The sequence below is a fragment of the Archocentrus centrarchus genome, chromosome 3 (assembly GCF_007364275.1).
Source record: "Archocentrus centrarchus isolate MPI-CPG fArcCen1 chromosome 3, fArcCen1, whole genome shotgun sequence".
NCBI classification, from domain to species: Eukaryota; Metazoa; Chordata; class Actinopteri; order Cichliformes; family Cichlidae; genus Archocentrus; species Archocentrus centrarchus.
The window spans coordinates 35266539-35278520 of NC_044348.1; the positions used below are offsets into that span (position 1 = coordinate 35266539).

An 11982-nucleotide genomic window follows, 5' to 3' on the forward strand; every position below is an offset into this window, starting at 1 on the left:
TTTAACTTACTTTCCAGCTCGAGTTCACAGCTGCCTGAAAGTTGTAAAAGTGAATTATTTTCAGTATTTTCTTTCCTTTTATAGCCATGAATTCCTTCTACAAGAGGTTTTAATCTCACAGCCTTCGTGAATACAAGCAGATAAAAACCACACACACACACAAACACACACAGGTCTAAAGATGTAAAGACATTTTCCTGCAGAAGATTAAACTCTCACAGAGGACATCAAGAACTCACAGTGAGAAGCTCACTCATGCACCTGCAGTGGGAAGCAGGATGCTGGTTTATCCAGGTAACGTCATACTACAAGGTTCACTTCTTACTGGGTTAAATCACCATGGTAACTTAGAGCAAGTTATGGTCCAGATTCGAGATCACTGCCTACTGACCAATCAGCTCTCACCGTGCCTGGAAGATCCAGAGCAGGAGGGTCTAAAGTCTTACTGATGAGTAAGAATCAGAGATTCTTGGACACAACTTTATTTTTGTTTTGTTGTTTTTTCTGTTGGCAGTATTTTTTGCAACATTTTTGCTCTGTAAACATTCATACCTGATCCTAAAGCAGGACACCTGCTGACCTCATGTTGTGTGTAGACTGAGCCTATGTTTGAATTCAGTTTTTATATTTAATCTTTACTCTAAAATTGTGTCACATTGTCACTGGGCTACACGTGTATTAATTTGGTGATTTGAAACTGTGTGAAATGTTGTTCTGCTTAATTCTAAGAGCACAGGAAGCTTTAATGTTTAAATGGCTCCAGTTTAAAGTTTCAGAGCTCTGATGTGCAGCCGTAGAAATGAACAGCAGCACCGAGAGCGAAAATTATTCACTGCAGTTAAAATGTTTATTTCACTGCTGTGTGCTCTAAATCACCAGAATAATGAACTGCTGCAGCATCCGTCTGCTGTCCTTTGTACAATGGCATATGTTCTTTATAGATTTCTAATCACCATTTCATAAGATCTCTGGAGTAGGTGGCACTCTGTGGGAGAAAAGTCATGTGACCCGTGAATTGCCCTTTCGGATTGGTCAGATGCTGCCAAGACCACCCCTTCATGTGAAGGCAGGGGAAACCCTGGGTGGGTTAATTTAGCAGATAACGAGCTATTGGATCCAGGAGACGGACAGCCTCTCTACTTTTAGGCTTAAAGCTGTTCTTTTTGATCAAGTCTTGAGGCGACTGTTTGCTGTGATTTGTCGCTATATACAATGAATTGAATATACAGCTTTGTGTGACTGTAACACCTTTTCGGATTTTCCTGACAGCTCCTGAATCCGCCGGATTCTGAGGGCGGTGGTCCGTCCAGCAGGTGGCGCCACACAGTCTGTGGAGTCAAATGTGAGGGTGACGTTTCTGATTTCGGCTGCAAACCCTACAAAAATCCTTCCCCGTATTTCTGTCTCTCGGAGTGAGTCATCTTTCTTACAGAGGATCTTTGCGCCGCTGGTCCTCGGCAGCAGCTCAGAGTGAGTCATCCCGCTCACAGACGACCTCTGTGGGCGCTTCCTCAGCAGAATGGCAGGCAACGCGTGGAGGTCACTGGTGAGAAACTCCGTGTTAATTCCCGGTTTTTAACCACTGAACACTTGTTGGGTTTGAGCGGGACTGTGTGTGTGTGTGTGTGCGCGCGCACTGAAGCTTGTGTGTGTCGCTTTGTCTTTACTTTCTCTCGGTGCGTTTTTCACGCTGCTGTAGCTGGTTAGCTCTTTAGCCAGCAACCCATGTCCTTCAAGTTAGCGGAAGCTCCAGGAGCTAACACAGGTGTTTCCTCTCGTCTCACCTGTCTCCCACGACTGTGACGCTCTCCACATAGTTCCCTCCATCAACCGTCAACTGCCTACCTTGACGACACGTTCACTTTTCCACCTGTTAGACCTCTCTGAGTCTGATCTCAGTCCAGATCAGAACGATGGAGAGACCAACATCAGCCTCCGTTTAAACTTGGATTAATTTAAGCTCAGGTTGATGTTAGGATGAAATTATTAGATTGTGGAAACTAATTGGAAAAATTTCATGAAAAATTAATATCCTGTGATGATTTCGGCATGCATAACCTCAAACACACAGTTCTTAAGAGGTTCTCTAATTAGGTGTGGCTGCTGAGAAGGGGTCTGCTTACCTAATGTGGAGACGAGCACCAGACTCCCTTTTATAAATACAGTAATTTAACATAAAGTTGTACTATGGTTAAATCCCAGGTGGTCTTTTAACTAACTGAAAGGATGTCAGATAAGTGGAGGCTGCTGAGATAAATTCGGCATTAATAAAATACGCCAGAAAGCAACTGGTAATAAAACTTTAAGTGAAATGCTACATAATCCAGATATAAGCAACAACGGGTCTCATCCAGCAAGAGGCATACAAAGCAACTGCAAAACAGAACAATGACTGTAATCATTTTACTGCCTCCTTGTAGTTTTAGCTGAAGTTTGAAGTGTTAAAACGTGAGGTACTGAGGTCTGTTTTTTTTTGGTTTTTTTGAAGCAGCTCTTTTCTGTTTTGTTATGGACATCAACAGGAAGTCTTTTCAAACAGTTAAACGCAGACTAACCATCAGGATCAGGTTGTGTTTGAGCTGCTTCAGTGTGTTTTGTGTTGTTGTCTCTTCCAGCTGACCCAGGCGGTCGGGGTGGCAGTCAGAAAACCGGTCCAGTCTTCAGCCTCCTTTTCAAGAGGGGTGAGTAGCTCAGGGTCTTCCAGCCTTCCTGTAACCAAAGAGATGCAGTTTCACTTCACATCTCAAGTGCTGTTGGACCGCGGTCTGCTCCAGCTGTCTGAGTCTCTCTGTCTCTCCAGATGAAAATGGTCACCATGATTCCCGGTGATGGAATCGGTCCAGAGATCTCTGCCGCTGTCATGAAGATCTTTGATGCAGCAAAGGTGAGTTTGATCAGGCTTCTGCTGATTTTTGGAACAATCAGGTGGGAGGCACTGATTGGTTTTTCGTGGAGTCACTTTGTAAATGAAACGTTTCCCTGCAGGCTCCGATCACATGGGAGGAGAGGAATGTGACGGCGATAAAGGGACCCGGTGGCAGATGGATGATCCCTCCTGATGCCAAAGAGTCCATGGACAGTAGCAAGATCGGCCTGAAAGGTCTGCACGCGTCTGTTAAAACGGAGACAGATTTTCTGGAAGCTTCCAGCTCATCAGTTTTTTTTTTTTTCCCTTCTCTCCCAGGACCCCTGAAGACACCCATCGCTGCAGGCCACCCCTCCATGAACCTGCTGCTCAGGAAGACCTTTGACCTTTACGCCAACGTGAGGCCCTGTGTCTCCATTGAGGGCTACAAGACGCCGTACACCGACGTCGACCTGGTCACCATCCGTGAGAACACGGAGGGCGAGTACAGCGGCATCGAGCACATGGTGAGTGTAAGGAGGCCGTGTGTGATGGAGCAGAGCTAAGACTGGTCTCAGCAGGGCATCTTAAATAAGACCTGAGTTATCCTTACAGGTGTGCTAATGCACTCAGAGGTGATACAGAAACTGCAGACGCTTATGAAGTGCATTTATGGACCCTTATAAGCAGTAAGAATACCATCAGGCTGTGTGTTACCTGATGTCTTGTTGCTCCAGTTCAGTCTGTCCTGAACCATCAGTAGTTTGATTGATCAGCTGTTTGATCGGCTGATCATTGAGAAATATCATCTTCACAATCTGGACCAGTTGATTTAAGTAACAGTTTAATTCATCCGCCCTGCAGAAGGCAGCAGCATCCTGTAAATATGTGGGAGGAGCTTATGAGGACAGTCCGGCCTGTGGTCGGGCGATCGTTGGCTGAGTCCGTCACTGGTTCATGGTTTATTTTGATGATGTAATGCTCTGCCTCATTGATGTTCCAGCTTGTTAATTATTTAAATTAGGCCTGTTATGCTGACTCATTCTCCTTGTTTCTTTGTAGAGCAGCTTTGCATGATTCATATTGCAAAATAAGCATTTTACACTGGGCCTTGGTGCAGCCCCTCAGTTCAAACTCTCTCTGACTAAAGCAAGGTGTTAGCTCCGCCCCGTGTAACCCAGCTTTCTTGTGATTGGCTGCCTGTCACAAACAGAAGGTTTGAACAGCAGGTGGGTGGGGCTTCTTTGCCTTAGATAACCATGTTAGGGATATCCTCTCTTGGTGACATCATGCAGAGCCAGGAGTAGAAAAACAGTGAGGTCTGATGTTTTGGCTGTAATGTGAGCACTGACCTCATTATTCAAACTTTGTTTAAGATGAACGTGTGTGTGTGTGTGTGTGTGTGTGTGTGTGTGTGTGTGTGTGTGTGTGTGTGTTGTGTGTGTGTGTGTTAATTTAAAATATAAACGAATGATGAATTATCAACAGTAACTGTACTCGAGGATTTTGTAGATTTTTGAACATGTTTGGTGACCTTTGACCTTGGGCCCTGAAGGAATATTTCCACAAAGTTTCATCAGTTTTGTTTCAAAACTTTTTGAGTCAAGTTGCTCACAGACAGGAGTGAAAACATAACCCTCCACCCATCTCCACCCATCGGTGGGTGAGGTAGCAGGTTCCCACTCAGCCCCTCATTGGTAAGCTCTTCGGTGGCTGATCCTTTAGAGGTCGCCCTCTCCTGTTTGTTCCTTTAGAAGCTTCGAGGCGTCCTTCCTCTGTTTGTCCTCCCACCTGTCAGTTCATTTTTTCTGCTTTAAGACAAAAATGATCACAAATGTTTGCAAGAATATATCAGCGTGACTGTGCCCGGTGGTTTTGCTGAGTCAGGATGCTGCTGGAAGCTGTTAGCAGGTGCTGTTACCTGTGCTGACACGTTGGTCTGCCTGCCCCCTCACCTGTTCCCTGCAGGTCAGCTAGCAGCTGCGGGCAGGACGCGCCGCTCCCGTTCGTCTCTCCGGGTAAGAAGGAGGAAGCGGCGCCGGAGTCGTATTCACAGAACATCTCGTTGCACCTCTGAAAACTTCACTTTCAGCCCAGAGACTCAGACTGAAGACCTGAGGCAGTTTTCAGCTTCGGCCCTGTGCTGCAGACACGAGGGGCACGCTCACTGCCATCAGACTGAGTTCAGGCCTTTAATGCAGGCTCGGACTCCTGATTCCAACAGTTTGTTTTTCTTGCTGATTGGATGCTTTAATATTGATTATTAATTCAGGTTCATTCCTTAATGAGGGTCCTCTGGTCCTTCAAATATTTGTTTTTATTTCAGCCTGTTCTCTCTCCCATTAATGTGTCTGTCGTATCTTCATGGGTCACTGCAGCGCTGCATGCTTCATCACTCTTTTAGAAAATCGAGGTAGAAGGCAAACTCCCCCTGCAGCTCCTCAACAAAATGTTTTCTTTTTAATGTTAGCATGAGTCACAGAGCCACAGGAGATGAGTTAATGGAAAGCACAGCAGGCTGAAATAAAGCAGAATGATCCTTTTTAAATCTTCTTGGTGCTTCTGGATGTTTTGTGAATAGGACAGATCCACAGCAGCTTCCCACGTGTTCACCCACACATTCCTGATGTGGATCAGTCTGCATTCACACTGTCAGCTCAGATCTGGAACCAGTGTTAGCCTAGCTTAGCACAGAGAGCGGCAGCAGGGAGAAGCCGCTAGCGTGAACGCTGATGTCCGTGTTCAAAGAACGAGGCATCAGTGCAGATCTTCCAGCTGGCAGTCCCCATGTATGTGTGCAAAGTCTCATCCATCACCTGTGAACCTTAGCTTGCCCACCCCCACCCCCGCCTTTTTCCACAGCTGACCTCGTGGATGTTTGCATCAGATTATCAGAGGTTACAGAACGACGGCAGCAGCTGAGTCTCATATGGGTGTCCTAAGGGTCTGAAACCCACCTCCACATGTACATCTAAGCTTGTAATTCTAAATAATTGTATCCATTTGAAGGCACTTCTGCTAATTAAATGATGATTTTTTGCATTTGAAAGCGTAGGTCTCCACCCCTGCGTGCCTCAGATATCAGACTGGGGCTTTTCTGAAAGGTTAAAGGTGACGCTGGCACGGCGCCGAAAACTCCAAGCACGATGGTCTGTTTCACGAACGTGTGATTTGCTGATGCCGTCTGCTCTAATTTTCCTCCGACCGCATTGCAGGTCCTCCTCGGTTCCCCCCTTTTTAAAACACCGTGTTTAAGTGACATCAGTACGAGGCAAAACTAGCTGTAACCAGGTTACCTCTCGGCTAACACAGCAGACACGCCTCCGACTGCAGGTACGAGTGTGGAGGCGGGAGAAATTAAACTGTCCCTCAGTTTTTATGCAGCTTAGTTTGACAGCTGTGTATTTATGCAGGAATCTATCAAATTAAAATATTTTCAGTCACATCCACTTTCCCTTCTGTGTCTCTGGTAGTATTCCTCCTCTTGCCTGGCAAAGCGTCGTCTCTGAATTGGTGGCGCCCCCCTCTGTGGCTCCCTCCATGTAGTTTGTTCATTGGATGATTTCCTGTCCAGAATTTGGGGACTGAATAACATCGGTTCCTTTCTCGTCTTTTGCTTCCTGTAGATTGTCGACGGCGTCGTTCAGAGCATCAAACTGATCACTGAGAACGCCAGCAGACGCATCGCTGAGTACGCCTTCGAGTACGCCAGGAACAACAAAAGAACGAGCGTGACGGCCGTCCACAAAGCCAACATCATGTGAGTATCGGAGCGCGACGCAGGTTCATCCGCCGACCTGTTAACCATCCTGCCACGGTTAACCGACGGAAGTCTCGTCGACCACGGGGTCGATCTCAGCTCACGCTGAACTAAACAGGAAGTGCCTTTAGTCTTTTAGGGAGGGGTTGTGTGTTGTGCATCGGTAACTCGGCCTCTGTGTCTGCAGGCGGATGTCAGACGGTCTCTTTCTGAGAAAGTGTCGTGAAGTGGCTGAAAACTACAAAGACATCAAGTTTACTGAGATGTACCTCGACACCGTGTGCCTCAACGTGAGTCTTGCACCGCTCCGACCGCAGGGCGGGGACGTTCAGACGGCTGTCAGCAGCCAGATGTTCATCACCGCTGACGGCAGCTGTTTCACAGTCTGCACATATTTACCTCATCAGTGCCAACAGTGAAATAACTGATGGGTGAAGGATAGAGGATATATGTAAAATAGGAGCTTAATTTTGAATTTAACACACACAGAGGAACCTCATCACCATCATTTCCACCACAGCAAACACAGTGCAGCTTTTTATTTAAGGTTTGCGCAGCTTAGAGTAGTTTAAGCTTTAGCTGCAGACGAGTAATGGAGGGATGTTTGGGGGGTTAATTTCAACATTCATATCAGCATGCTTAATATTTTAGTTAGAAGCTGCTTTAAGGCATTAGGTCGTTATTTCTATGGAAAAACACAAATTTGTCGTTTATAGATAAACAGAAAAGTTTATAGATTAACAGAGGTGTAATTGATGCCCGCACGTCAGCTTTACAGCACAGGACAGACGTCGAGTCGCCCTCTGATTATTTCTCATTTCAGTTCTTGTCTCCTCCTTAAACGTCACCCCTGACTCTGCCTGGAGACCCTCCAGGTCTCATGTCTGAATTTGCAGATGGTTTATGGACCTTTTAAAGGTGGCAGCTGATTGTTCTGATGTTTTCCAGATGGTTCAGGATCCGACCCAGTTTGACGTCCTGGTCATGCCCAACCTGTACGGAGACATCCTGAGGTCAGTGAATGGTTCACTTTGAAACCCGTCTGCCAATCAGAGGCTGTGGGCGTAAGTGCTGAGGTCATGTGACTGTGTTTCAGTGATCTGTGTGCCGGTCTGATCGGAGGACTCGGCGTCACTCCCAGCGGGAACATCGGAGCCAACGGAGTCGCCATATTTGAATCGGTTTGTGTCTCTTTGCTTTGCTGCGCAGCATCTGAACCTGTTTTTGTTGCACTGACCGACAGATGAGCATTTCTGCACAAAAGCATGTAAAAGTATCTCTTTCTGCTTTATGATGTTGGGTAAAAGTTGAAGTAAACGATGCAGGTAACATGAATCCAAAACGCTTCATGTGCTCGGCTGCTACAGACACAAGTACTGCTGCCCCTCGGCAGGGGGGATCCTGCACCCCTGATCTCATTGCCTCACTCTGGAGTATGCAGGAGCGACTGTAATATGTCACACAGGCAGCACGAGCGGCTACAGTCGAGTCCCTAAAGAGACGGGAGCTGAGAGATGAACTGCTGCTCTGGTGGAGCCGAAGGATAAAATTATGGAGGCTGAAATAAACAGAAAGCATCTTTAAGTGAAAACGGTCATTAGCTGCAGCTCCGCCTCGACCTGCAGAAAAAACTGGAAACCTTTCAGGATGTTTCCACTAAACTTTAATGCTGTCGCACAGCTGAGTGTTAAACTGAGGAAGCTGAAGCTCAAGAATCAAGAATCAAGAATGCCTTTATTAGTCCCACAAATGGGGAAATTGCAGTTAACAGAACATCCATCCAAGACAAAAACATAACACAGACAGGGGGGGGGACAGATGTCTGAGGTCATGCAACCGTTTCTCAACGGCGCTACCTTTAGCAGAGAGACAGAAAGAGATACATTGGGATAGTTAGGTTCAAAAAATCATCTCATACTGTGTTCATAAAGAACACCTTACGAGGTTCCAAAAAACACCTCAGCAAAAAGCATATTGCACATATAAAGCCGGGATAGCAGTATGGTGGGTAGGGTCAGGGTCAGGAGGGGACGCAGACGGAGACGAGAGGGTGGGGGCATTGTGGAGCCCAGATGCCAGCTCTCAGGCAAACAGTTTGCTGATAGTGATGGAAGTTCATCAGCAGCCTTGGTACACCAGATCCAGCTTCACAAATCACAGAGAGGGCTGAGGGGGATAGCGGCCTTCACACATAGTTCTGGAGAGATATGATTGCCAGCCAAGGCCGGCTAGGGAGCCGAATTCTGATAATGCAGGTGTTGTTTTGGAACAGGCTGCTTGTTTTTTCAACAGCCTTCAGTCTCACTGGGAAACAATTCAATAAATCCAATAATCCAAATTCGTTAGTTAAGCGTCTTCCACGTCTTCCACCTCTAGGGCCGAGAAGCACACAGGTCTCCACGAGCTCCAGGAGTCGATGACGTATCCAACCGGGTCTGTTCCACTCGGACACGCAGGCTCCCCTTTCCCAGATCTCATAGTGGAAAAAATTCGATCCATGGTCTTGAAGGCCCAGTTTGCCAAATCCATATTGCTCTCAATCTTATTCTTATTCGAACAGTGTGCAAGAGACGCTCTCACAGCAAGCAGCAAGCAGGAAGATAGGGAGGGCAGGGAGAGAGATAGAATGCGACCGTCCCCGTCAGAGGCTGGAGCAAGAACCTTGCTTGACCCCAGAGAGACTTCATCCAAACATCTGTAATCAGGACACCTGTAAACCTGTTGTTGTTGTTTTCCTGAGAATCTGTTTGTGCTGCAGGTCCACGGCACCGCGCCCGACATCGCCGGCATGGACCTGGCGAACCCCACCGCCCTGTTACTGAGCGCCGTCATGATGCTGCGTCACATGGGTCTGCACGACTGTGCCAACAAGATCCAGACGGCCTGTTTCGACACCATCAAAGATAAGAAGGTGAGGCTGAAACTGAAGCGTCTGTAAGGGCTCCAGGTTTATACTGGAGGATTTCTGTTCCAGTTACACAGAAGTAGGAAGAGGCTGTGTGAGCAGAGGCTGGCTGCATCCCCACAAAAACAGAGTTTACCCAGTTTATGGACATGAACCTGAAATGGTGAATGTTTAACGGGGACCTTTTTCTCTTCTTTGTCTCCTGCTCCAAATTAAAGAGCCACAGTTTCAAACCGTGAGGTCAGCCTGTGATCCCGAAGCTCAGACCGATCAGATCCAGGTTTTGCTCTTGGCTCTGTGTGATGTCACAGAGATATTCTTAGCAGCCCCACCCTCCTACCTTCCATTTTTGAAGGCCAGCCAATCACAAGCAAGCTGGATTAATAGGCGACCTGAAAGGCAGAGAAGCTAAAACAGCCCGTATCTCACACAGGATGAGCCGAGGGGTTTCACCAACGCTCAGTACAGAATAAATACGGATTATTTTCAGCTGTGAGTAAAGTAAAACCAAGAATAAAAACATAAAAAAGTGAGTAGAATAGATCCACTTTAAAATGGAGGATTTACTGTGAGAGGAGCCGAGAGTCCTTCAGACAGCCAATCAGAATAAATCAGTGCCGTGATGCAGAGTACGCTGCATCACTCCCTCCCCAACACGCTTTTTTGTGGTGGGGGCCTCCCAGGTTTAAAGTGACACAGCACACAGGAACTATGACCAGTCTCAGCTGTTGCTCCTCCCCGCTGCTGAGAGCCTGCTTTTAATGCTTCCTGTTCAATGTTCTGAGAGGACTGAAAATGTGACTGTTTGGTAGAAAAATAAATGAGGCTTATTGAACAGGAGTCAGTTTGAGCACCACCCAGTGGCCATCAGCAGGTCAGCACTTAAATCCAGGCTGGCTGTGAACAGCGCTGCCTGCTGGAAGGAGCAGACTCCTGTGACATAAAAGCTGATGTTGGTGTTTCAGGTGCTGACGAAGGACCTGGGAGGAAGTGCGAAGTGCTCCGAGTTCACCGCCGAGATCTGCCGTCGCATCCGGGATCTGGACTGAAGCTGCAGGGCGGAGGCCGCTGCTGGAGCCCCACCACCACCTGTCCCGCTGACTGGGCGGGGCCTCTTCAGCAGCTTCCTGTGTCGTTAACATTCACAGCAAGCGTAACGCACAACTTTGACCAAGAATGAGAGGAGAGTTTCTTACTGTACGCACGGTGATATCAGTGCTTCGCTCTGTTTGCATATTCCTTATCGTATTTTTTTAACAATAGTTCTGCAGGTGACCTCTTATTTATTGTTTCCTCTTCCTGTTACTGCTTTCTTCACACCGACTCACCCAGAAATATAAAAGTCCTAAAATGGGAGCTGTCTCCTCTCTTTGTAACACTTCAGACATGCCGACACAAACACGCAGCTTCCATTCGCAGCATCGGCTCCGGGAACACTGGTTTTCATATGGAGTGATTCAGAAATCGTTCAGTTTCCTGTTAAAGTGCAGCAGGAATAACAGCGGGATCAGAGAAGACTTCATTAAATTCATACTGTGATTGACATCAGTCTGCAGTGCTTCGCTGTATTCAGCTGTTTTTCCAGACACTCATTTCCTAAAGAGGCCGACCTGGATACGTCGGTGCTTCTCTCTGTAAAAGTCCTTATAGCTGATTTCTGGGTGGGGGTGGGGGGGGTTACTGCTACATGGATCAGCTGAAGGGCCGGGTGGCTCTAGACTTTTGCACAGCAGGTGGAGCAGTTTAATCCAACAACAGCCAGAAACAGAAACTAAACAGGAAGAAAAAATGAAAATGAAATAAAACGTGAACTCGTGCTCGGCTCAGTCAGCAGCTCTGAGACGCTGAGCTCAGCAGAGTTTACACCACCGAGCCCAACAACAATAACCTTAATAATAATGTTAACGCTGAAAATATATATATAAAAAAACCTCCATGTCAATAACGTCATGCGACCCCGCCCCCATTTCCTGGGTGCGTCAAATTGCCGCAAACAGACGGGAAAAAGCGTAGTTTTGCTTTCAAAATAAAAGCTGAGTGTTTTTCTCCTGTGGAGCGGCTGTGGTTAAACCGAAAACTACATTAAAAAAGAAGAGGACATTAAAAATGTCTAAATTAAATACAAATATGGTGAGTTATTAAAAGGGAAATAAGAGGAGAATGTTTGAGCAGCCTGAGTTCATCAGAGCTGAGAAAGCCCGCTGAGGCATTTCTGATTTTTAAAAAGCAGATTTACTCCTGTTAACATCTCCCAACATATTTACTGTAACAAACGCCTGAAATTTATAAGTGAAATTATTTTATTACAGTGTTAGAGTAATGAATCTTCTCATCAAATAAAGCATAAGCAGCTTGAAGGCACAGATATTCAATAATGAGGAAAATGGCACGTGTGTGTGTGTAATAAGCAAAGCTGAACGTCACTAAACAAACATGGTTAATGGATAATACACTGGAGCCCCTCCCAGCTGG

General features: G+C 46.6%; 1 protein-coding gene across 1 annotated transcript; it reads left to right on the top strand.

Moving 5' to 3' along the window:
* Window positions 1-1184: 1184 nt before the first annotated feature.
* Window positions 1185-11033, top strand: LOC115774288 (isocitrate dehydrogenase [NAD] subunit alpha, mitochondrial-like). The gene is made up of 11 exons (XM_030721493.1): window positions 1185-1546; window positions 2616-2681; window positions 2801-2884; window positions 2986-3100; window positions 3185-3372; window positions 6472-6605; window positions 6793-6895; window positions 7554-7618; window positions 7702-7786; window positions 9364-9516; window positions 10476-11033. Exons 1-11 carry the CDS (start codon window positions 1520-1522, stop codon window positions 10557-10559), a joined length of 1104 nt encoding a protein of 367 aa, XP_030577353.1. The 5' UTR covers window positions 1185-1519; the 3' UTR covers window positions 10560-11033.
* Window positions 11034-11982: the final 949 nt, after the last annotated feature.

Coding starts and splice junctions, on each gene's coding strand:
- LOC115774288 (XM_030721493.1), top strand. CDS start 1,520: ATGGCAGGCAACGCGTGGAGGTCACTG. Junction 3,101..3,184: donor TAGCAAGATCGGCCTGAAAG/GTCTGCACGCGT, acceptor CTTCTCTCCCAG/GACCCCTGAAGACACCCATC. Junction 6,896..7,553: donor TCGACACCGTGTGCCTCAAC/GTGAGTCTTGCA, acceptor GATGTTTTCCAG/ATGGTTCAGGATCCGACCCA.